The sequence below is a fragment of the Sciurus vulgaris genome (assembly GCF_902686455.1).
Source record: "Sciurus vulgaris genome assembly, chromosome: 1".
In the NCBI taxonomy this organism is placed as follows: domain Eukaryota; kingdom Metazoa; phylum Chordata; class Mammalia; order Rodentia; family Sciuridae; genus Sciurus; species Sciurus vulgaris.
The window spans coordinates 130,289,131-130,316,733 of NC_136461.1; the positions used below are offsets into that span (position 1 = coordinate 130,289,131).

At 37.1% G+C, this 27,603-nt stretch overlaps 1 protein-coding gene across 1 annotated transcript in view; it reads right to left on the minus strand.

Annotated features, from left to right (window-relative positions):
• Positions 1 to 5,040: 5,040 nt before the first annotated feature.
• Positions 5,041 to 27,603, minus strand: part of ALKAL1 (ALK and LTK ligand 1) — a 39,763-nt gene continuing 17,200 nt past the window's right edge. The window contains exons 2-5 of the mRNA XM_079136980.1: positions 10,719 to 10,772; positions 8,763 to 8,843; positions 7,618 to 7,698; positions 5,041 to 5,564 (exon numbers count right to left, since the gene is read on the minus strand). Of these exons, the coding sequence (XP_078993106.1) occupies positions 7,634 to 7,698; positions 8,763 to 8,843; positions 10,719 to 10,772 (200 nt within the window). The 3' untranslated portion in view covers positions 5,041 to 5,564; positions 7,618 to 7,633. The remainder of the gene's footprint in view (positions 5,565 to 7,617; positions 7,699 to 8,762; positions 8,844 to 10,718; positions 10,773 to 27,603) is intronic.

The window sequence follows — 27,603 nt, forward strand, 5'->3', positions numbered from 1 at the left end:
CACTTTTCAAAATATTTTGGATTTTGGAGCATTTCAGATTTTAAGGGATGCTCCACTGATCCATTGTTTTCATGTTGCTTTCAATATGAAATTGTTATTAGCCAGAGGTTAATAACCAGAAGTGGTTCAAATGCAAGTCCTTTCAGTGTTGAACAGATAACTAAATTTCATAACTAACTATAGTTGCATAGAGAGCTGGTTATTCCTCCTCCATGGCATGCCTACGAAGTCAGATGGAAATGACATTTCCCAGTGCAGTCCTGCGAGGGTGAACCCAGGACAAAACCTTAGTTAGAAGATCAGTGCTATACCTTAGGGACAAGACCCTCCTAAGGCCAGAATGATAGGAATGACTGAATGATGTGATTTGGACCAGGCATTGGTATGTTGGTATATTGTTGCATTTATTTACTTACAATTTATGGTGCCCATTGAACCCTGGGCACCTTTCTAAGGACTTTAATATTAACTGATCTGCTTCTCTGAGTAACAGGAACTATTTATATCCATGAGAAAATAGAGGCACAGAGGTTTAGTAACTCATTTAAGTTCATACAACTAGGGTTTGTTTGTTTGTTTAAAATTGTCCTAAAATTTCATATGACAAATGTGAACTTTATTTATTCAAACACATGCAATGAACCTTAGATTTTCTCCTTTATTCTGGAGTCCATTCCCTCCTACCTCCTAAAAAATCTGCTGTACTGACTTGAACTTCTCATTAATATTTAACAGGACCAAACCTCTTACCAAAGACTCCTGGGGCCTTGCACTATGCTGGCTCTTGTTATCCAGACAGTTCCAACTTCTTTAACAGCACACTATACTCATTACCGCTGCTTTCTTATCTCTGCTCATTTCTCAACTCATTGCCCTGGACCCTTCCCGGTAAAACTCACTGAAATTGTTAGCTCCTTCCTCCAAGGCTGGTTCTCAGCCCCTGCTTGGCCCTTTTTTGCATCTCTCTCTATCTTTCAGCTTTTAGGCTCCAAACATTTAAATCAGTGGTTCTTAACTTGATGGACTTTATGTGTGTTTCCACAAATTTAACAAAAGCCATGGATCCTTCCCTGAGGGGAAAAAATGAAGCATAGATGATATAAAATAGTATGTATATAATTATATATAGCTATCCCTTTGTATATGTGGGATATTGGTTTCAGAATCCCCTAGGAAAACCAAATCTTTGGAATGTTAAGTCCTTTCTATAATAAGATTTTTTTAAGTGGTGTATTATGTGTATATAATCTGTACATCCTCCTATATACTTCACATCATCTCTAGATTACTTATAATGCACACTACAATGTAAGCACTATGTAAATAGCTTTCATACTGTACTGCTTAGGGAATAATGACAAGAAAAAGTCTGCTGCATACTCAGGTCATATGAATATTTTTTTCTCAAATATTCTTTGTGTGTATGGTTTTGGGGATTTAACCAGGGCCTTGTACTCTACTACTGAGCTATACCCACAGTCCTGAATATTTTTGATCCTCATTTATTTGAATTTGAAGAGGTATAACCCAGAGGTGTGGATGGTTGACTGTATGTTTATACATATGTGTGCATGTGCACATGTGTGTGTTCCACTCACCTTCAGGGGGAATCATGAATTCACTAACAGTATCCCACTAAACTGAAGCCAAGAACTCATCTGGACTCTGGTGGTTTCTTCATTATCTGTACTGGTCATCTGTACTCAGTTAAGTGCCTAATGAGTTCTTGGGTGTCTTCCTGTCCTCATATTAACATGTTATTCCCTCTAAGTCTATTTTACCTCCTGTGTTTCTGTATCTCTGCTGAGCCCAAATAGCACAAAAGTATCAAAGACATATTCCTTGGGATAAGGCCAAATCCTGGCATGGGGTCCCATGAGATTGCTACTAAGAGTAGATCTGTCTTTGAGTGGAACTTAAACATGTCAGAGAGGGAATTCTCTATCAGCTTCTTGGACTCCTACTCTGATACACTTATAGTTGCTTATAATGAGTAGGAAACTCAATGGGTTTCTTTGGCTTGTTTTTTTACTTTTTTAATTTTTGTTTTACAGTAAAACTGTAATTTGTGGATCTATCCTTATATTTACTTTGTTGAAACCTAATCCTATTCTGACAATTTTATTTGGTCTCCCAGTTATTAATCAGAGCTAATATTGGTGTTATAAGTGCTATTATTTCACAAATCCACAAGTTTGAAGAAAAAATATCTGTTTTATTAAATTGAGAAAGAAAGTTCCAAGGAAAATATTGCCCAACATGTATAAACCGACCATTCACTCAAAAGAGAATCAGAGTCTCTGGGACAGGAGTCCCCTGTGTTTCTTCTTTGCTAGAAAAGCAATAAAACTTCCTTTCTTCACAGAAAATGGTATATATTATACCAAGATGTGCAAATGTGCAATACGGAATATTCCTCTGACCTGATGCAGATGGGCAAATGGAGCAGTATCTATACCACAAACTATTCTCTCTCTCCTCTCCTCTCATCTCCTGGCCCACCTATGCACTCATTATTGGCAAAGGCTGAAGACTTTTTCCTGTCAAGAATCAAGAAGCATCTCAGGGTTCTGTAAAAGACAAAGAAGGCTTACCTTGCCTGGGGCTACATAGCAAGGTGCCCAGGAGAAATTTCTAGAAGCAGGGGTTTAGGAGGTTGCCAGACCAAAGCCAAGAATCTACAATTCATCACTAAATCTCCATAGAGAACAGACAGAGGAGGAATCCAAGTTCTCCAAAGGGGATGAAAGGAAGTTAAACTGAAGAAACACCCAAATTCAAATAGCCATCAGATGTCAAGTAATAGCAGTTTATGCATTTAAAAGGGCTCAAACTTTTTTGTTTAACTGACCCACCATATTAAAAGTTTTCTAATTTAATGCAATATATAAATGTTAAATTTTTCTTATAAAAATCCAGATTCCAGCTTTCCTAGAGAAATCCAAAGTAAGTCTGCATTCTAACATGGCAGCAGAGGCCAAAGCTAAAAACCTTCCCCCACCTTCAGACTGTGAGTACTGTCTCTATGGCCCACTCTGATCAACCCTGTCAGTCACCTGACTTAACAAGCATTTACATTTTCACTTCCAAGGTTAAGTGGTTCTAGCAGTTTAAACACAACATATTTGTATCTATGAGTTGTATAAGTTAAAGTATTTACAAGGCTATAAATGAAGCTGACAATCTTGTAATCTTGGATAAAGGCCATATTCTTACATAAAACATAAAAGAGTCTTGATGAGCTAACAATTGCTCAATAGTGTTTCATAAATCACTGTTTTTTTATGATGAGTTACACTGTATTCTTTAATCTCATTCATTAGAGTATTAGATATTTATTCTTTTATTACACAAAGTATCTGCTATGAGCCTGGCACTGTTTTAGGCTCTAGAAATCCTTCAGAAAGCAGTCTCTTCTCTTGTACACCTTATTTATTCATTTAAGAAATGAACAGATATCATAAATGCAAAGACTGATAAATGATAAGAAACAAATTATTCAAGGAAATGTGGGAGATTACTATATATAGGGTTAGATTTTCCAATCAATCATAACATATAGAAAGTGATAAGACACATACATTGCCCACCTTTCAGAAATTAAAGCATACTTCCTCTTTTTCAGCAACTATCAAGGGCTAGCTGTAGTAATCATATCTTTCTTTTCAAAGCAAAAGTTGTAAAATAGAAACTGAAGTGGAAGGTTAGATAATTATAGACTACTCAGAGTTTAACTATTGTCTGCCTAAATCCTTTAGTTGCCTAGTTCAGAATAACCCACTTAGTTCACCTAGCCCTAAATACCCTGGGGGAAAACTTTGTTAACCTCCTGTTCTGCTGCTTAGATGATATTTCTCTGATGTGTGGATGTTACTTTACTAAGTAATGAGTGTCGTGTAGTAAAATAAACATCCCATTAACTGAAAATATTTTTAATCAATTTGAGTGGATTTAAATATATAGAGAATAAATTTATGGTGCATATTAGTCATCTCTGAGAATGTTGAAAATCTGATTTCATAGAATTGCATCTGAAATAATTGACATTATTGAAACCATACTAATCATGAAGCCCACTGAGGCTATTTTCTGTCTCTTCCAAATACCTCTCACTTAAGTTTTTATTGTTGTTGTTCAATAGTCTCTTCACTTTAATAAAAGAGTTCTCAGTTCTTTGAGTAGTTATATGTAAAAGCTACTTCATGTTCTCCAAATGTAGTAAAAAAAAAATATAACTACTTTGGTAAATACAACTAACTGAAAACATAGTATTTGTTTCATTCTTCATCACATAGCATCATTGTAGGATCTCTCTCTCTCTCTCTCTCTCTCTCCCTTTCTCTCTCTCTCTCTCTCTCTCTCACACACACACACACACACACACTCACACACACACATTTCTTAATGATAATTATTTGTAAATCTCTGTCCATAGGCCAAATAAAAGTGAAAACTGAGAATGTACTTTCATAATATTTGTGAATCCAAAGGGCATTTCTGAGTCTGCTTTCCTGATGAACAAAGAAGTATAAATGTTACATAAAAATACACACCACAGGTTGAGTGACAGAGAGACCAATGGTGCTGAAAAGCAGAAGTGATGACTTCCAGAGAGAACAGACACATACATGTCTTCATGACATCCACACCAACAGCTGGAAAGTGGCAAAAGCCAATGTTTGTGTGACCTCTGAACTTACAAGAACTCAAGCTTTGTCTACTCATTAGAAGGATGTATTTTTAACTGTTTTGCTGTAGGTTTCTGATTTTTTAAATTGTCGTGTTTAAATGAAATTAAATGAATGTGTCAGGGTATTTTGTTGCATTCTGAACAGAGTACCCAGTTTTCTTCCACTCTCCCATACCTCTCTCCAGTCCAGGATAATTAGATTTCTTTCTATTTATAAAACAGTAATACCATATAATCTAACTTCAAAAGACAAAGATTGTCTCAGTGTCCTGCTTATTACTTCAGAAAATACATATTTATGTTACATATACATGTACAGTAATCAAGTTTTGAATATCTTTCATTAAAAAAGCACACATTTTTTATATTTCAGTTTTAATAAAATTCACATTTCAAATTAATGTAAATAAACACAATTCTTAATAAATGCACTTAAATATTATTAAACAAAAATTATAAAAGTGGACTCTACATGTTGACAAATATTAAAAATCATTCACAAAATGCATTGTTGCTCACTGACACTCTTGGACATAATTTACATAATTCAATGTTTAATATGGAATGTTAATTATATAAGAAAATAATATTCTTGGCAAAAATAAAGTAGAATAGCATAAATTTTAATATTTTATTTGCCATATGTGATTTAAACTGTTTTTAAAAAACTATAAATTACTTTATACGAAAAGATAAACTAAGAAAGATTCCATTCTATAGTAGCACACAGGTAATCTGCTATTTCTGAGGTTACTCAGAAATAGCAGATTATTTCAGGTTAACACTCGCAAAACTAGAAATTTCATCTCTTTTTATATTTAGTATGATTCCAGGCACATTTTCTTCAAATTTGATTTGGATCCTTAAGAAATGCCTGTGGGAGAAAAAGAAAAATATTAATGACCCACTTTTAACACACATAAAATTTATACTTATAGTTACATATTATTTTGCTTAAATAATCTGTGGACTCTTAATTTACAGTCTAATCCTAAAACAAATACATACATACACAGACAAATGTGTTTGTGGAGAAGGAGAGGTTCTATTAGAGACATAAAATGATTTCCCTATTAAAGTTTTATGATATCTAGACATACTCCCCAAAATGAACTTGATATCACCTAATTCAAAAATTCCTAAAATTTATTTATCTGAAATATCATGATTATAGTACCTTGTGAAATAACTAAAGTAACATCTTTTCAAAAATAAAAATAATTATAGAAGGAATCACTAAATCTCTAAACTCTACAATGTATCATACTTATCAACTCTGCCTTCTCTTCAGTCCCACGAGAATGCAGATTTATGTGGAATATTGTATTTTTATTTTCATTTTTTTGGTGGTGCTGGGAATTGAGCCCATAGCCTCAAGTATGCTAAGCATGTGCTCTACCACTGAGCTATATCTCTAGCTTCATATTTTAAATTATAATACAATACTTGTTTCAAGTAACTTTTCCATATTATGTTGATTTAAGGACTTCATATAAATTTACTCATTTACATAAAATATATTAAAAACCAAGAAAGAGATAAATATGCCTTGATGTAAGTCAACAGCCCAATGAATTTTCTTGATTTATTTCTCTTTTGCATTATTCAAAAGCTTTGAGACAGGTTGAGAGTAATCAACGGAAGCATCTTACCACTGCATATTGAAATGATCTAGCTCATTTTCTTAACTGTAAACATTCAGAATCAATACTGCTAATTAGTATTAATTTGTAATGGTAGTTTTAAAAATAAGAATGACAACAACAACAACAAAGAGTCATCTTGTGAGTTACCACACGTACTAATAAATTGGGCATTTTAAATTATAGCACTTAAACATTATGTTTGGAATAATAATTTCTGTAATTTAAGTATCCAAAAGAATTCATTAGAGCAACATTTACAACATATGCTATCATTGTTCAGAAAGTGAGGTCAGGATTGTTTCAGTAATTGTCACAGCAAACTTGTGAGATGTGTTAAGTGAATCCCTGTGAAATTATTTGGTACATATTGAGTTTCACTGACCAGTATAAGATATTCACAGAAACTTCTACAGCTACATGTACTTCATGATTTCCATTCACCATCTCAACAGAGGAACCAGTTTATAAAGGGATTTGTCCGTGGTACTGAAAATGCTAACCAAAATATGCTGACTTAATACCACACTTGAACTAATAAAAAAAAATTTTGCAAAGAAATGAATGTCTTTCAGTATTTCGTATAGATTTATGTTTTTGGAAATAAATGTTATAATTTACATGAATTTTTTATTATTGAACAATTATTCTATTCCCATAGGGCTCCTAGGGTATCAAATAGTAATCTAAAGCAGATAATCATTAAATGTTCATTATATCCTTAATCCTTCACTTGCTGATTTTCTTTTCCAATATCTTCTCTCTGTTTGTACTCACACTATGTAAGCCAACATTTTAACACCAACTTTTATTTTTACTATATCTTTTAACCAGTTATGAAAAGATAGACCTGTAAGTAGTTCTGCTTGTCTAATATCTATATGTATAATGTTTCCACATAACAATAAAATAACACCCAAACCTGTTGAACAAGTTTTTAAAACAGTCATGGCAGGTAAAATTGCCAAAAAGTTATTCATCTTATTTAATGCAGTCAATACTGTGGTCACTTTAAAATTAGTTGATAAAACAGTATATTTCAATCAAGTTAAAGCACAGTGAAAATTCCAGATTAAGCTCACTAGGTGGGGATTAGACCAGCTTCCTGGATTCTTACATTGTTCAAAATTTGGTTAGATTGTTAGGATTGGTAATGTAACTCAGTGGAAATTGATTACATGCTTAGAATGTGGAAGGCCCTGGGTTTGATCCACAGAATCACCAAGAAAAACAAAAACCAAAAATGAGTATTAAACAGCATAAGAAAAATTAAAAAATACATACTCCCAGGGTAGGTTTTCTAGGTCTGTGAGCAGAGTGGACTCACTGCCAACCTTGTAAGCAACCTGGCACATCTTTTGTAATCTGAGAGAAACAGTAGAAGGTAAATTAGGTATATAGTTACTATAAATGTGGGGAAAATCATGTTAATTATTGTCACTAGTCCACATAACAATAGGTATAACTTAAAAAGCACTTAATATATCAAGTGCTGAATATGGATTTTTTTTCCCATTAAGTCCCCCAGTAACACATTAGAAAAGTATGACTGTTATCTTAACTTTAGAGAAAAGATCCTGGAAGTGTTACTTCTCCTATAGCTGGGAAGCAGTTTGGTCCCAATGCCTGAACTTTCTGCCCCACACTGCACTATCATTTAGGGATTTTTGCCTTGAATCCAACGTGCTTTGTTTCACTGAGCCATTAGATGTAAGTTGTTTATGGAAAAATTACAACAAATCTGACTTGACAACCTAAGTAAAATTAAATGTTCCTCAAGATGAGCAATCTAGTTAATAAGAAACAAAATACTTAAAATTTGTTTTCTTTAAAGGAAAGTTTAGGCTTGGAAAGGAATTTAAAAACGGCCAACTCAGTTACCACACATAATCATACTTTTGACAATTTAAATGATAACGTTTTAGTATTATGTTTGGAATCATTAACTTCAGTAATTTAAGTATCCAAAAGAATTCATTAGAGCAAACTTTACCACACATCATTACTCAGAAAACTCCAGCACCCTTTGTACTAATGACATGATATTAAAAATATTTATTTTAAAATAACTTAGGAGGAAATTTTTGACTTACACTCCCTAGTCATCTTACTTTTTTTTTTTTCATTTATGTGAGAGAGCACTTTATTTATGCCAAGGAATTTGAATAATGATAAAAGGTTTCAATCCTAACAAACACTTGGTCTTTAAGGAAATCTGCTATTTTCAGATTTGGATATATTCCCAGCTAGAATGTGATTTTGTTCTTATAGTTTCAACAGCACACACAAACCTGAAGTACTGGCAGTGTTATAAATAGCATCTCCTGCAATGTTTAGTCTATTATGTCCCACCCAAAGACGGTTAAAGCTTAAAATTACATGCATTTATTGCTGGATAGGTTTTAAAAAAAACTGTCCAAGTGACTTACAAGCTGGCACTGAGCAATCCCTGGTATTGTGATACAGTCTATGGAAATGTTTGCTACATTCAGCTGAAAATGTGATTGGCCCTAGAGGACAGGAAAAGAATGCTTATTATAAACCCAGGCATGTTTCCCAAACAAATTGCTAGTACTTTATGGATCAAAATAATATAACTGTAGTTTACATCTTGCCTGTCCTTAAAAGAACTTGCTTAGGAGTTCTTTCCCTCTTCCCCTCACCCAAACTCTGTGGGAGGTAAAGAGTTGTGATCCCTAAAAAACAATATAAATTCATTCTGCATTCTTAACATCTCACATAATGGAACCTTTGCTTTCAGTAGAACCCTCTAGAATAACTGGAAGGTAAAAGCACCAGATAGAGGAAAGAAATTTGTAGGGAACAAATTAAGTGGTTGTGGAGAACATAAAATCAATATCCTTGATTTTTACTTTTTGTTCTTCAATTTTTTATTTAGTAGGAATTAATGTTTATGTGCTGAGACATTTATTCCATTTAAAAAAAATTAAAATGACATGTGTCTTTAATTTCAGTATCAAGGACTACTATAAATTGGGCAGGACCTTGAGACTTCCCCCATCTGTTCATATGAATTTCCGGTAAACTTCATCAAAACTTTAATACTTCCACCAGAAGTCTGTGTTTTATGAAGAGTCCACAGTCAGGACACTGAATATCCTTACGCTCACTCATGCTGCAGGTGGATCTCCACTTGATCCTCATGACCATCATATTAAACTAATTAACAAATATGGCCCTCAGATTTAATTGAGTGGGAAAACTACATTTTTCCCACATGATAGGTCTGAGCTATAAAACAATAAAAGGTAGTTGAGATGATTAGGAACAGAAAGCCAATAGCAATAATAAGGATAGGCTGTTGGTAATAAGTTAAGTGATTTTCCAGAACTTGGGGCATAGGATGATATGAAATAGATTCACAAAGTTGATAGGAAGAAGACTGACAGTGTAGAGAGAGCATTTCATCTGTGCTTAACGTGTAGCATATTGCTGGGCACATCTGTAATCTCAGTGACCCGGGAAGCTGAGGCAGGATGAACACAAGTTTGAAACCAGCCTTGTGAATTATTAGCAAGACTCTATGTCAAAATTTAAAAAAATTTTTTTTTCAAAGGGTTGGGGATGTAGCTCAGTGATAATGTGTTCTAGGTTCACCTAGCATCACACATTAATGAATTAATAAAATTAAAAAGATGTGGCATATGAAAGTCTGTCTCTCCCCTGTTCAAGAAACTTCTATTGCTCCCCATTGACTGGGAACAGTCTGCTGTCCTCAACATGCAACATAAGATTGTTCACAATGCTACCAACCTACCTTTCCAGTCACATATTTGCCCTTTGGCCAAATGCATCCATACCTAAATTCACCCATAGTCCATTCACACCATCTGCCTGTGCTTCCTGAAACTACACTACAAAACTTCATGCCTTGCTCAATGAATTCCTACTGACCAGAATGTATCTATCACCCTGGGAAAACTTAATTCATCTTTTAAAGTCCCACTTATATATGCTCACTAAAAGTCTTCCTTGGTGGTTCTTGGTTCAATTATTCATTTCCTGTGTGTCCCTAAAACATTGTTTATACTTCTATTATCAAAATCTGGTTTATGTTATAGTTCACATAAGTTAAGAGCATTTTTCCATGTCACCAGCTGGACTATGAGCCTCTTCTAGACATTTATCATCAAATCCCCAGTACGTAACATAGTACTTTGTGTACAATCTTCTTAACTTTTTATTTAGTTTGCAGTGGGTGGTCTACCACTGAGTTACATCCTCAGCCCCTTTTATCTTTTGAAGCAGGGTCTCACTAAGTTGCAGAGGCTGGCCTCAAACTTGCAATTCTCCTACCTCAGTCTCCAGAGGAACTGCATATAATCTTTTTATTTAACTGAATCACTGATAATTTGTATGCTTACCTGTGAAGTGCTTTATGAATTTGTCTTTTAAGTTCAAATCTCTTGGAAATATTTCTGAAAAGAATAAAAAAGACTTTAGAATTTCTGGAATGATTTCTACTCAAAAAAATATCCGTAATGTGCTATAATTAAAAAGCATGAAACATATGAATCCATGGCAGTTTATGTAACTGATCTCAACTCCACTTTTCCTGCCCTGACCACTCCCTGGCTCCAGAACTCAGTGGAGCTCACTGCTCAACCACTCTACCAGGGCACAAACAGACCTCTCTGAAGTGCACAGCCATGATTCAACATCTGACTTTCTGGCTGCCCAGACCTGTTTCCTGCCATGTTTGCCAGGCTCAGCAAATGACATCATACTTTACCCGGGCTCAGATCAAAAACTAAGTTATACTTGATTTCTTCTTTCCCTCCGCATACAATTCAGCCCATTTTATAGATTTTATTTTTAAAAAATTTATCCAAGACCCATGCCTCCTGTCTCCTTCATTAAAACAGACTAGTCCAAACCATCATAGTTTTGTGACTGTTCTTTGGCAGCCAACTCCTAACCAGTCCTCTCCTCCCTATAATCCTTTTTCCCCCGCAGCAGCCAGAGCAAACGAATTGAAATACACTTCAGTCAGGAGACTCTCCCACTTAAAAGTCTTTGAACTTAAAATAATATAATTTTTAATGATCAAATTACATCTCGGACTTCAATTGTACTCACTAAAAATGTGCCATCCAGAAAATGCAATTTTTGAAAACCATCAGAAGCATATGGAACTCATTTATAAGAAGAGAAAACTTAAACTTGAATAAAATACTTGAACTTCAAGGTTGATTGGCAGTTAAACACTTAAACTTAGATTGTTTTTGTTACAGATTGACTCCTGTGAGTGTCAAATATATTATGAATATAACAGGAAGTGAACATTTGTCACCTCCCCAGAGGTGAGTCTAAGGCACCCCATGGAGGAGGCTGACTTCACTGAAACCCATGGGAGAGAACCTTAGAAATGAAGACACAGGAGTTCAAACCTGGGAGCTAATGGGGAGTGTGGATGCCTTCCCCAAGGAGGCAACTCCCCGGATTCTGGTAGCCCTGGTGAGCTCAGGGCAGGATTGCTATCCACAGGCAGTAGTGCAGAAATCAAAAATCCTCTCCCATATGACCACAAGCACCTGCACTTTACAAACAAAATTCATACAGAAAAATAAAGCAGCCGTGCAAATGAAAGTATTTCTTTTCTTTTTATTTTTTTTTTTTCTTCAATTTTACATCTACTGAACTGCCAGGGAGAAGAGGGTTTTTTTTTGTTTTTTTTTTTTTTTGTTTTTGTTTTTAATTTATTTATTTTTTAATTGTAAACAAATGGGATACATGTTGTTTCTCTGTCTATACATGGCGCAAAGGCATACCATTTGTGTAATCATAAATTTACATAGAGTAAAGTTGTCTGATTCATTGTTATTTTTTCCCTTCCCCCCACCCCTCCCACCCCTCTTTACCCTCTATACAGTACTTCCTTCCTCCATACTTGCCCCCCTCCCTAACCCTAACTCTAACCCTAACACTAACCCTTCCCGCCCCCCCAATATGTATCATCCTCCACTTCTTAGCGATATCATTTCTCCTTTGGCTTTTTGAGATTGGCTTATCTCACTTAGCATGATATTCTCCAATTTCATCCATTTGCCTGCAAATGCCATAATTTTATCATTCTTTATGGCTGAGTAATATTCCATTGTATATATATACCACAGTTTCTTTATCCACTCATCAATTGAAGGGCACCTAGGTTGGTTCCACAGTCTGGCTATTGTGAATTGAGCAGCTATGAACATTGATGTGGCTGTATCTCTGTAGTATGCTGATTTTAAGGCCTTTGGGTATAGGCCAAGGAGTGGGATAGCTGGGTCAAATGGAGGGTCCATTCCGAGTTTTCTAAGGAATCTCCACACTGCTTTCCAGAGTGGCTGCACTAATTTGCAGTCCCACCAGCAATATGTGAGTGTACCTTTCTCCCCACATCCTCGCCAACACCTGTTGTTGCTCGTATTCTTGATAATCGCCATTCTAATTGGGATGAGATGGAATCTTAGGGTGGTTTTGATTTGCATTTCTGTTATTACTAGAGATGTTGAACATTTTTCCATATGTTTGTTGATTGCTTGTAGATCTTCTTCTGTGAAGTGTCTATTCATTTCCTTAGCCCATTTGTCCACTGGATTATTTGAATTCTTGGAGTAGAGTTTTTTGAGTTCTTTATAGATTCTGGAGATTAGCGCTCTATCTGAAGTATGATTGGTAAAGATATTCTCCCACTCTGTAGGCTCTTCACATTGTTGATAGTTTCCTTTGCTGAGAGAAAGCTTTTTAGCTTGAATCTATCCCAGTGGTTGATTCTAGCTTTTATTTCTTGTGCTATGGGAGTCCTGTTAAGGAAGTCTGATCCTAGACCAACAAGGTGAAGATTTGGACTTACTTTTTCTTCTATAATCTGCAGGGTCTCTGGTCTGATTCTGAGGTCCTTAATCCATTTTGAGTTTAGTTTCGTGCATGGTGAGAGATATGGGTTTAGTTTCATTCTGTTGCATATGGATTTCCAATTCTCCCAGCACCATTTGTTGAAGAGGCTATCTTTTCTCCATTGCATATTTTTGGCCCCCTTGTCTAGTATGAGAAAATTGTATTTATTTGGGTTTGTGTCCGTGTCCTCTATTCTGTACCATTGATCTACCTTTCTATTTTGGTACCAATACCATGCCGTTTTTGTTACTATTGCTTTGTAATAGAGTTGAAGATCTGGTATTGCAATACCCCCTGTTTCACTCTTCCTGCTAAGGATTGCTTTAGCTATTCTGGGTTTCTTATTCTTCCAGATGAATTTCATAATTGCTTGCTCTATTTCTGTAAGGTACGTCATTGGGATTTTAATTGGAATTGCATTGAATTTGTATAGCACTTTAGGTAGTATGGCCATTTTGACAATATTAATTCTTCCTATCCAAGAACATGGAAGATCTTTCCATCTTCTAAGGTGTTCTTTAATTTCTTTCTTTAGTGTTGTATAGTTCTCATTGTAGAGGTCTTTCACCTCTTTTGTGAGATTGATTCCCAAGTATTTTATTTTTTTCGAGGCTATTGTGAATGGGGTAGTTTTCCTAATTTTTCTTTCTGAAGATTCATCACTTATGTATAAAAATGCGTTGGATTGATGGGCATTGATCTTGTAACCTGCTACTTTACTGAATTCACTTATGAGTTCTAAGAGTTTTCTGGTGGAATTTCCAGGTTCCTCTAAATATATAATCATGTCATCAGCGAACAGGGGTAGTTTGAGTCCTTCTTTTCCAATTCGTATCCCTTTAATTTCTTTGGTTTGTCTAATTGCTCTGGCCAGAGTCTCAAGAACGATGTTGAATAGAAGTGGTGAAAGAGGGCATCCCTGCCTTGTTCCAGTTTTTAGGGGGAATGCTTTCAGTTTTTCACCATTTAGAATGATGTTAGCCGTGGGCTTAGCATAAATGGCCTTTACAATGTTAAGGAATGTTCCCACTATCCCTATTTTTTCTAGTGTTTTGAGCATGAAGGGGTGCTGTATTTCATCGAATGCTTTTTCTGCATCTATTGAAATAATCATGTGATTCTTGACTTTAAGTCTATTAATATGGTGAATTACGTTTATTGATTTCCTGATGTTGAACCAACATTGCATCCCTGGGATGAAGCCCACTTGATCATGGTGCACTATCTTTTTAATATGTTTTTGTATGCGATTTGCTAAAATTTTGTTGAGAATTTTTGCGTCGATATTCATTAAGGATATTGGTCTGAAATTTTCTTTTCTTGATGAGTCTCTGTCTGGTTTAGGTATCCGGGTGATATTGGCTTCATAGAATGAGTTTGGGAGGGTTCCCTCCTCTTCTATTTTATGGAATACTTTGAGAAGTATTGGAATGAGCTCTTCTTTAAAGGTTTTGTAGAACTCGGCTGAGAACCCATCTGGTCCTGGACTTTTCTTTGTTGGTAGGCTTTTGATGACTTCTTCTATTTCAGTACTTGAAATTGGTCTATTTAAATTGTTTATGTCCTCCTCGTTCAGTTTAGGCAATTCATATGTCTCTAGAAACCTGTTGATGTCTTCGAAATTTTCTATTTTGTTGGAGTATAGATTTTCAAAATAGCTTCTAATTATGTTTTGTATTTCAATCCTGTCTGTTGTGATATTTCCTTGTTCATTCCGAATTTTAGTGATTTGGGTTTTCTCTCGTCTTCTCTTTGTTAGTGTGGCTAAAGGTTTATCAATTTTGTTTATTTTTTCGAAGAACGAACTATTTATTTTGTCAATTTTTTGTATTGTTTCTTTTCAATTTCATTGATTTCAGCTCTGAGTTTAACTATTTCCTGTCTTCTACTACTTTTGGTGCTGGTCTGTTCTTCTTTTTCTAGGGCTTTGAGCTGTAGTGTTAGGTCGTTTATTTTTTGAGTTTCACTTCTTTTATTAAATGCGCTCCATGAAATAAATTTCCCTCTAAGTACTGCTTTTATAGTGTCCCAGAGATTTTGATATGATATTTCATTGTTCTCATTTACCTCTAAGAATTTTTTAATTTCCTTCCTAATATCTTCTGTTATCCATTCATCATATAATAGCATATTGTTTAATCTCCAGATGTTGGAATAGTTTCTGTGTTTTACTCTTTCATTTAGTTCTAACTTCAATCCATTATGATCTGATAGAATACATGGTAGTGTCTCTATCTTCTTGTATTTGCTAACATTAGCTTTGTGGCATAATATATGGTCTATTTTAGAGAAGGATCCATGTGCTGCTGAGAAGAAAGTGTATTCGCTCTTGGTTGGATGGTATATTCTATAAATGTCTGTTAAGTCTAAATGATTGATTGTGTTATTGAGATCTATGGTTTCTTTGTTCAATTTTTCTCTGGAAGATCTGTCCAGTGGTGAGAGAGGCGTGTTAAAATCACCTAGTATTATTGTGTTATGGTCTATTTGGTTTCTGAAATTGAGAAGGATTTGTTTGACATACATGGATGAGCCACTGTTTGGGGCATAGATGTTTATGATTGTTATATCTTGCTGATTTATGCTTCCCTTAAGCAGTATGAAATGACCTTCTTTATCCCTTCTGACTAACTTTGGCTTGAAGTCCACATTATCGGAAATGAGGATGGATACTCCAGTTTTTTTGCTAAGTCCATGCGCATGGTATGTTTTTCCCCATCCTTTCACCTTTAGTCTATGGGTATCTTTTTCTATGAGGTGAGTCTCTTGCAGGCAACATATTGTTGGATCTTTCTTTTTAATCCAATCTGCCAGTCTATGTCTTTTGATTGATGAGTTCAGGCCATTAACATTCAGGGTTATTATAGAGATATGATTTGGTTTCCCAGTCATTTGGTTCATTTTTTAAATTTTATTTATTTATTTGTTTGACACAACTTGTTTCCTCCTTTATTTGACAATTCCTTTAGGGTAATTCCTCCCTTTGCTGATTTGCTTCTTTGTTTTTCATCTCTTCCTCATGGAATATTTTGCTGATAATGTTCTGTAATGCTGGCTTTCTTTTTGTAAATTCTTTTAGCTTTTGTTTATCATGCAAGGATTTTATTTCATCGTCAAATTTGAAGGTAAGTTCTGCTGGGTATAAGATTCTTGGTTGGCATCCATTTTCTTTCAGGGCTTGAAAAATGTTGTTCCAGGCCCTCTAGCTTTTAGGGTCTGGATTGAAAAGTCTGCTGATATCCGTATTGGTTTCCCCTTGAATGTAATTTGGTTCTTTTCTCTCACAGCCTTTAAAATTCTGTCTTTATTTTGTATGTTAGGTATTTTCATTATAATGTGCCTTGGTGTGGGTCTGTTGTAATTTTGTATATTTGGAGTCCTATAAGCCTCTTGAACTTGATTTTCCATTTCATTCTTCAGATTTGGGAAATTTTCTGATATTATTATTTGAATAAATTGTCCATTCCTTTGGCTTGTTTCTCTAGGCCTTCCTCAATCCCAATAATTCTTAAATTTGGCCTTTTCATGATATCCCATAGTTCTTGTAGATTCTGTTCATGATTTCTTTCCATCTTCTCTGTTTGTTCAACTTTGTTTTCAAGGTTAAATATTTTATCTTCAATGTCTGAGGTTCTGTCTTCCAGGTGTTCTATCCTATTGGATATGCTTTCTATGGAGTTCCTAATTTGGTTTATTGTTTCCTTCATGTCAAGGATTTCTGTTTGGTTTTTTTTCAATATCTCTAACTCTTTATTGAAATGATCTTTTGCTTCCTGTATTTGCTCTTTTAACTGTCGATTGGTGCGTTCATTCAATGCTTGCATTTGCTCTTTCATCTCATCGTTTGCTTCTCTGATCATTTTAATTATGTACATTCTGAACTCCCTTTCTGTCATTTCTTCTGCCATGCTGTCATTGGGTTTTATTGATGTAACATCTAGATTTGTTTGCAGCATTTTCTTTCCTTGTTTTCTCATATTGTTCAGGTATCAGTGGACCGCTGAGTTATTGCAGATTTCCTCTACTGACTTACAATGTCCCTGAAGATTTCTATATATATCCCCCCTTAGCCTTCAGTAGGCTCAAATCTTGGAGGAAGTTGATAATGCGGTGCTCCACAAGGAAGCTGCCTCTCTAGGAGTGGTGGCCTTCAGGTGGGGTATAATCCCTGCTAGTGGGCAGAGGTGCCTCCACTTGTTGACCAATGGTCATCCAAAGGGGACCTAGGCTGCGGGCTGAGGCAAGGCCTGTTTGGGCCTGAGTCTCTAGTTTTACCGTCCTTGTGGGGAAACCTCACACGGCAGGGAAGACTCACCCCGTGGGGAGGTCTTACTGGTCAGTACCCTCCTAGCGGTTCCCCTCAATTTACAGCTACCACCTGGGCTGGGCTGCCTTCCTCTGCAAAGTTCCCAGGGGCCCGGCCCTACCTCCTGGGCCTGGGAGCCTCACCCTTCGCAGATGAATCTCCTTAGGCTGCCCCTCCTCAGAGAATTTGCCCACAGGCCTGGAACCTTCGCTCCGCCCTAAGCCTGTCTCTGTACGGCTCTTCCACCAAGAAGCCTCCTAGGTCCTGGGACCCTGCTCTGCACCTAATGGCCTGGCTATGCGGCCCCTCCTCTGAGCTGCCACCTGGGGTCCCGTACAATCGCTCTGAGTCCCAGAGACCCGCCACACGCCTCTTCCTCCAGACAGCCGCCCATTATTCTGGTGCGGTCACTAGGAGTCCAAGAAACTCACTGCGTGCCTCCACCTCCCACCAACCACCCGTAGCCCTGGGCAATCAATCACTCCGAGTCGAAGTGACCCTCCCCGTTCCTCCTCCTTCTCCAGATAACCCCCCGGGTGTTCAGGAGCGGTCGCTCTGAGTGGCTCTGAATCCACGTGACCCACAGCACAGGTCCTCTGGGCAACTGCCCGGAGCTCTGGTGCGGCTACTCAAGACCAAGCGACCCACCACGCTTCTCCTCCAGGCAGCCCCCCTGTGCTCAGGCGCTGTCACTTTAAGTCCAAACAACTCACCACTCGCCTTCTTCTCTGAGCAGCCACCTGGAGCGCTAATGCAGTCACTGCGAGTCCAAACGACCCGCCACACTCCTCCTCCTCCTCCGGGCAGGCCCCGATGTTTATAAGTGGTCTGAGTCCAAACAGCTCGCCACGCAGCCCCTCCTCTGGCAACCGCCTGTAGCTCTGGTGTAGTCACTCTGAATCCAAGCGGCCGCACTCCTCTTCCTCCTCCTCGTCCTCAGGGCCAGCCCCGGTGTTCAGAAGCAGTCGTTCTGAGTCCAAACAGCTCGCCGCGCAGCTTCTCCTCTGGCAACCGCCTGTAGCTCTGGTGCAGTCACTCCGAATCCAAGCGGCCACGTTCCTCCTCCTCCTCCTCAGGGCAGGCCCTGGTGTCCTGAGTCCACACAGCTTTTCTCGCCACTCCTCCCCTGGGCACCGCCAGAGCCCCAGTGGTTGCTCCGAGTCCCAGCGCTGTGCCGAGCGGCCTCCTTTACGGCGCTCCCAGTTGTCCGAGTTCACTGCTCCAGCGGGGGAAGGGGCGTCCCGCTGGCAGCTCTACTTCACAAAGTTTCCTGCGTTCCGGGACCACCGACCCATGCGGGACGCCTTCCCAACGGGTGAGAGTCACCCGGCTGCTTTGAGTTGGTCCCAAGTGTCTCAATATCTCCTCTTTTGAATCCTGAGTCCTGGAGCAACATGAAATGCAGCCACCCTCTAGGCCGCCATCTTGAAACCTCGAGAAGAGGTTTAAGTGAACAAATACATACCAGCTTGTCAAAACAGGAAAGTATTTCTTTATATCTTTTGGTGTTGTCTTCAATACTCTTCCAGCCTCAACAAGAATTTATACCCCATACCTCCTGAAACCAAACACAGCAGATCAGCCTCTGTGACATCAGTACACCATGTGTTATTTGACCAGGTGGCTACATTGGTGCTTTCTGAAAGATGAGTCAGCTAAGTACAAAAGTGCTGTGGCTGAAGTGTGTTTAAGGACTTTATATATAATTCAATTTCCAAAAACATTTTAGACTACCATTTTAATCTGTAGACACTGAGATAATGATGACATTCGGGTTTGTAAAGAATCACACATTTTATGTGAATTTTCCTTCTTTTCCATCCTCATAACATATTTTGTAACTTCTATCAAAGCCACATTCTGATTAGCATGAGAGCACAGGCTGCCTGTCCATCTCCACTACAGCACTGTAGGCTTCCTGAGGAGAGATGCTGTTTTGTTCACCTGTTATCACCTACAGTGTGCACAATCCTGCTTTACTAACAAGGGACGAGGAACTAAAGACTGAAGGGGCTGTTACCTTTCAAATGGAAACAGTCTAAGCCCCACTTGTGCTCAGAATAGGCCACCAAGAAAACTACCATTTTAATACACTTGACTTTTAATTTCAAACTACAAACATCACACAGTAAGGTAAGAATGCACAGCAGGTTGCTTTAACTGAAACTGAGATGTGGTATTTGACACCTGAAGTAATGAGAAAGAGATAATTAGTTAAAAGGGATGGGAAGAGGGAAGAACTGCTATGTGCTCAGTTTCTTGAGAAATATCCAGTTTGGCTAAAGAGAGAGAAGGGGAGGGAAGAACTGCTATGTGCTTAGCTACTTGAGAAATGTCCAGTTTGGCTAAAGAGAGAGAAGTAGACAAGGCTGTAGATGAACATGGGCCTCATAGTCCTTCACACACTTTATACTTAATTCTGTGACTGATGAGAAGACAAAGAGTTTTAGGCAAGAGAATGATACGGTCAAGTTTCATTGAAAAAAAAAATTATTACCAAGAAAGGAAATGGAAAATTAGGCCAAAGGATGCAAAGCTGCATTTATATAGAATGAGTAAGTTCAAAATCTAATTAAAATGTGAGAAATACAGTTATTAATATTGTGTGGTATACAGAATAATTGCTCAGAGAGTACATTGAGGTGTTACTACCAAAAAAAAATGGGTGAGATGATATATCAATATGTTAGTTTGCTTGACAATTCTAACCATTTCTCTGTTACACATTTATCAAAATGTCATGCTGTATACTTTAAATTATATGCAATAAAAATAAAATTATACACAATTCAATTTTTTTTCAGTTAACATATGTTAAAAATAAAATTTCAAAAGGTTGTGATGCCTGGCATTGAGGAGCAAGAATAAATGCAGAGACAATTCAAAAGTTTTCAATATTTTAATTTATATTGAATTGCACTCTTCTGTCCTTTGGTTGGCAAATGACTGCCCATGAGCTGAATCCAGCATTACATCTGTGCTTGTAAATGAAATTTTACTAGAACAAGCATGTCCATTTCTTTACATGATGTCAATGGCTGCTTTTCCACTACAATGGTGAACTATGTAGCTGTTACAGAGACAGTATGGCTCACAAAGCCAACATTATATACTATCTGACTCTATAAAAGTTTGGTGACCCCTGCTCTGTACCACATTCTTCTTCGTATTCAATCAAGCTAAAAGAGGCATCAGGGAACATAATTCTAAGAAAGAGAGTGAAGAGATGCTTTTCTATGCATACTCTTTTTAATGCTTTTTACTTTTTGAATATAAATCTGTACTAAATTTTTCATAAAAACTAATTGATTGAAAATAAATTTGTGGGTTTTTCAAGCTGGCGGACTAGAGGGGGACTGCATTTCATGTCACCAGGACTCAGGATTCAAGAAGAGGAGGTATTGACAGACTCAGGACCAGCTCAGAGTCGCCAGATGGGGCGGTACTCCTGTAACACAGGGAACTTCGTGGAGTAGAGTTGCCCAGTGAGACTCCCCCACTGGAGCTGTAAACCCGGACAACGGGGAGCATTGTAGAGGAGGGGCCACTCAGTGAGAGGCTTTGGAGCAGAGCAAGTGTCCCAGGACCAGGAGGTAGTTCTGGACCACAGGGAACTTCGCAGTGGAGGGCTGCCCAGCCCAGGTAGTAGTTCTGAACCGAAGGAAACTTCTCGGAGGGAAGCAGCCCAGCGAGACTTCCCCACCAGGTGAGTCTTCCCCACTGGCCGAGGCTTTCCCATGAGGGCAGTAAACCAGAGACACAGGCCCAGACTAGCCATGCCCCAGCCCACAGTCTACTCCCCCTTTTGACTGACCATCAGTCAACAAGTGGAGGTGCCTCTGCCCACTAACAGGGAATATACTTCACCTGAAGGCCACGACCCCTAGAGGGGCAGCATCCTTGTGGAGCACTGCATTATAAAGTTCCTCCAAGACTTCAGGCTACTGAAGGCCTGAAGGAGGTGAGTTATTGAAAATCTACAGGGACACTATAAGTCAATAGGGGAAATCTGCAATATCTGAGAGTTTCACTACTAGCGGGGTAGATACCTGACCAATATGAGAAAACAAGGGAAGAAAATGTCCCAAACAAACCAAGAGGCTACATCAATAAAATCCAATTACAGCATGGCAGAAGAAATGTCAGAAAGGGAGTTCAGAATGTACATAATTAAAATGATCAGAGAAGCAAACAATGAGATGAAAGAGCAAATGCAGGCATTAAATGATCGCACCAATCAACAGTTAAAAGAACAAATGCAGGAAGCAAAAGAGCATTTCAATAAAGAGTTAGAGATACTGAAAAAAAGAAACAGAAATCCTTGAAATGAAGGAAACAATAAACCAAATTAAGAACTCCATAGAAAGCATAACCAATAGGATAGAACACCTGGAAGACAGAACCTCAGACATTGAAGACAAAATATTTAATCTTGAAAGCAAAGCGGACCAAACAGAGACGATGGTAAGAAATCATGAACAGAATCTACAAGAACTATGGGATATCATGAAAAGGCCAAATTTAAGAATTATTGGGATTGAGGAAAGCTCAGAGAAACAAACCAAACAAATGAACAATCTATTCAATGAAATAATATCAGAAAATTTCCCAAATCTGAAGAATGAAATGGAAAATCAAGTACAAGAGGTTTATAGAACTCCAAATATACAAAATTACAACAGACCTACACCAAGGCACATTATAATGAAAACACCTAACATACAAAATAAAGACAGAATTTTAAAGGCTGTAAGAAAAAAGAATCAAATTACATTCAGGGGGAAACCAGTATGGATATCAGCAGATTTTTCAACCCAGACCCTAAAAGCTAGAAGGGCCTGGAACAACATTATTCAAGCTCTGAAAGAAAATGGATGCCAACCAAGAATCTTATACCCAGCAAAACATACCTTCAGATTTGACGATGAAATAAAATCTTTCCATGGTAAACAAAAGCTAAAAGAATTTACAAAAAGAGAGCTGGCACTACAGAACATTCTCAGCAAAATATTCCATGAGGAAGAGATAAAATACAACTATGTAAATCAGCAAAGGGAGGAACTCTCCTAAGGGAATAGCGAAATAAAGGAGAAACCAAGTCATGTCAAAAAACAAAACTGAGTCAAATAACTGGGAATACAAATCATATCTCAATAATAACCCTGAATGTTAATGGCCTGAACTCATCAATCAAAAGACATAGACTGGTATACTGGATTAAAAAGAAAGGCCCAACAATATGCTGCCTGCAAGAGACTCATCTCATAGAAAGAGATACCCACAGACTAAAGGTGAAAGGATGAGAAAAAATACACCATGCACATAGACTCAGCAAAAAAGCCGGAGTATCCATCCTCATATCATATAATGTGTACTTTAAGCCAAAGTTAGTCAGAAGGGATAAAGAAGGACATTTCATACTGCTTAAGGGAAGCAAAAATCATGACAATCATAAATATCTATGCTCCAAACAGTGGCTCACCCATGTATATCAAACAAATCCTTCTCAATTCCAGGAATCAAATAGACCACAACACAATAATACTAGGTGACTTTAACACAGCTCTCTCACCACTGGACAAATCTTCCAAACAAAATTGAACAAAGAAACCATAGATCTTAATAACACAATCAATAATTTACACTTAATGGACATTTATAGAATATACCATCCAAGAAAGAACGAATACACATTCTTCTCAGCAGTACATGGATCCTTCTCTAAAATAAACCATATTTTATGCCATAAAGCTTCTGTTAGCACATACAAGAAAGATACTACCTTGTATTCTATCAGATCATAATGGATTGAAATTAGAAATAAATGACAGAATAAAAAACAGAAACTACTTCAACACCTGGAGATGAAATAATATGCTATTGAATGATGAATGGATAAGAGAAGATATCGGGGGAAATAAAAAAATTCTTGGATGTAAATGAGAACAAAGATACATCATATCAAAATCTCTGGGACACTATGAAAGCAGTACTTAGAGGAAAATTTATTTCATGGAGCACATTCATTAAAAAACAGAAAAATCAACAAATAAACCACCTAACACTACTGTTCAAAGCCCTAGAAAAAGAAGAACAGAGCAACACCAAAAGTTGTAGAAGACAGGAAATAGTTAAAATCAGAGCTGAAATCAATGAAATTGAAACAAAAGAAACAATTGAAAGACTTAACAAAATAAATCGTTGGTTCTTTGAAAAAATAAACAAAATTGATAAACTTTTAGCCACACTAACAAAGAGAAGAAGAGAGAAAATTCAAATTACTAAAATTTGGAATGAACAAGGAAATATCATGACAGACACGAGTGAAATACAAAACATAATTAGAAGCTATTTTGAAAATCTATACTCCAACAAAATAGAAAATCTTGAAGACATCAAAAGGTTTCCAGAGGCATATGAATTACCTAAACTAAACCAGGAGGACATACACAATTTAAATAGATCAATTTCAAGTAATGAAATAGAAGAAGTCATCAAAAACCTACCAACAAAGAAAAGTTCAGGACCAGATGGGTTCTCAGCCGAGTTCTACAAAACCTTTAAAAAAGAGCTCATTCCAATACTCTTCAACGTATTCCATGAAATAGAAGAGGAGGGAACCCTCCCAAACTCATTCTATGAAGCCAATATCACCCTGATAACTAAACCAGACAGAGACACATTGAGGAAAGGAAATTTCAGACCAATATTCTTAATGAACATAGACACAAAAATTCTCAACAAATTTTAGCAAATCACATACAAAAATATATTTAAAAGATAGTGCACCATGATCAAGTGGGTTTCATCCCAGGGATGGAAGGTTGGTTCAACATCTGGAAATCAATAAATGTCATTCATCATATGAACAGACTTAAAGCCAAGAATCACATGATTATTTCAATAGATGCAGAAAAAGGCATTTGATAAAATACAGCATCCCTTCATGCTCAAAACACTAGAAAAAATTGGGATAGTGGGAACATTTCTTAACATTGTAAAGGCCATCTATTCTAAGCCTTTGGCCAATATCATTCTAAATGGTGAAAAACTGAAAGCATTCCCCCTAAAAACTGGAACAAGGCAGGGATGCCCTCTTTCACCACTTCTATTCAACATTGTCCTTGAAACTCTAGCCAGAGCATTTAGACAGACCAAAGAAATTAAAGAGATACGAATTGGAAAAGAAGAACTCAAATTATCCCTATTTACTGAGGACATGATTATATATTTAGAGGAACCAGAAAATTCCACCAGAAAACTTTAGAACTCATAGTGAATTCAGTAAAGTAGCAGGTTACAAGATCAATGCTCATAAGCCTAATGCATTTTTATACATAAGTGATGAATCTTCAGAAAGAGAAGTTAGGAAAACTACCCCATCACAGTAGCTTCAAAAAAAATAAAATACTTGGGAATCAATCTCATAAAAGAGGTGAAAGACCTTTACAATGAGAACTACAGAACACTAAAGAAAGAAATTAAAGAAAACCTTAGAAGATGGAAAGATCTCCCATGTTCTTGGATAGGAAGAATTAATATTGTCAAAATGGCCATACTACCAAAAGTGCTATACAGATTCAATGCAATTCCAATTAAAATCCCAATGACGTACCTTACAGAAATAGAGCTTGCAATCATGAAATTCATCTGGAAGAATAAGAAACCCAGGATAGCTAAAGCAATCCTTAGCAGGAAGAGTGAAGCAGGGGCATCGCAATACCAGATCTTCAACTATACTACAAAGCAATAGTAACAAAAACGGCATGGTATTGGTACCAAAATAGACAGGTAGAATGGTGGTATGAAATAGAGGACAAGGACACAAACCCAAATAAATACAATTTTCTCATACTAGACAAAGGGGCCAAAAATATGCAATGGAGAAAAGATAGCCTCTTCAACAAATGGTGCTGGGAAAACTGGAAATCCATAAGCAAGAGAATGAAACTAAATCCTATCTCTCACCCTGCACAAAACTCAACTCAAAATGGATCAAGGACCTTGGAGTCAGACCAGAGACCCTGAATCTTATAGAAGAAAAAGTAAGTCCAAACCTTCAACTTGTTGGCTTAGGATCAGACTTTCTTAACAGGACTCCCATAGCACAAGAAATAAAAGCAAGAATCAATAAGTGGAATAGATTCAAACTAAAAAAACTTTCTCTCAGCAAAGGAAACTCTTCAGCAATGTGCAGAGAAAGCCTACAGAGTGGGAGAAAATCTTTGCCACTCATACTTCAGATAGAGCACTAATTTCCAGAATCTATAAAGAACTCAAAAAACTCTACACCAGGAATACAAGTAACCCAATCAACAAATGGGCTAAGGAAAGAATATACACTTCACAGAAGAAAATCTACAAGCAATAAACAGATATATGAAAAAATGTTCAACATGTCTAGTAATAAGAGAAATGCAAATCAAAACTACCCTAAGATTCCATCTCACCCCAATTAGAATGGTGATTATTAAGAATACACGCAACAACAGCTGTTGGCGGGGATGTGGGGAAAAAGGTACACTCATACATTGCTGGTGGGGTTGCAAATTAGTGCAACCTCTCTGGAAAGCAATGTGGAGATTCCTTAGAAAACTTGGAATGGAACCGCCATTTGACCCAGCTATCTCACTCCTTGGCATAGCTATACCCAAAAGACTTAAAATCAGCATACAACAGTGATGCAGCCACATCAATGTTCATAGCTGCTCAATTCACAATAGCTAGATTGTGGAACCAACCTAGGTGTCCTTCAATTGACGAATGGATAAAGAAACTGTGGAATATATATACACAATGGAATATTACTCAGCCATAAAGAATAATAAAATTATGGCATTTGCAGGCAAAATGGATGAAATTGGAGTATACCATGCTAAGTAGACAAGCCAATCTCAAAAACCAAAGGACGAATGATCTCGCTGATAAGCGGATGATGTCACATATTGGGGTGTGGGAGGGGGGCATGAATGGAGGAAAGAAGGACTGTATAGAAGGAAAAGAGGGGTGGGAGGGGTGGGGTGGAAGGAAAAAATAACAGAATGAATCAAACATCATTACCCTATGTAAATGTATATTACACAAATGGTATGACTCTACCTCACGTATAAACAGAGAAACAAGATGTATCCCATTTGTTTACAATAAAAATAAATTTTAAAAAAGAAAAGAAATTTGCATTTTATGACTATATGCACCTATGACAGATTATTTTGGGTTTCTTTTTGTTTGTTTTGTTTTGGTTTGTTTTCTGTGGCACTGGGGATTTAGCCCAGGAGTGCTCTACTATGGGCTATATCCCCAGCCTTTTGTATCTTTTATTTTGAGATAGGGCTTTACTGAGGCTGGCCTCAAAGTTTCAATCCTCCTGCTTTTGCTTCCCAAGTAGCTGGGATTACAGATATATGCCACCATACCCAGCTTGTGGTTTTTTTTTTTTCCCCCTACAGTTCTGGGGAGGATCCCAGGGCCCCAAGCATGTTAGGCAAATACCCACCTCCTAGCTATCCTCCACTGGGGTGGTACAGGTGGGGTGGGGGCAGCAACCATCCAGCTTACCGATAATCATTTTGATCTACAACATATTAGATAAGCAACTGATATGAGAGAACTACTCCAAACAAAAAATACATTGACTGATCCTTGATGGAAAACATTCTAAGAAAACAATGTCCATTATAGAAATGTGGGCCACCCATGTAATTTTAAACTTGTTAGTAGCCCTATAAAAAAGTAAAAAGAGTAGATGAATTAATTTAATGATTTACCTCATTTAGCCCAATATATCTAAAATATTACCACTTCAGTACATAGTATTTTTAAATTGCTAATGAGATATTTCATATAAGGTGTATTTTATACTTATAACACATCTCAGTTTAGAATAGTTTCATTTCAAGTTCTCAACAGCCACATGGAGCTAGTGGCTACTATACTGGATAATGTAAGTCTACATTGTCCTCCTCATTTCCATGGTTTAAAACTAAAATGGTATAAAAGGTCACCTATGAATGTTAAAAACAAAAGGGCTTCTTAGGGTATTTATGATCATTACCCTAGAA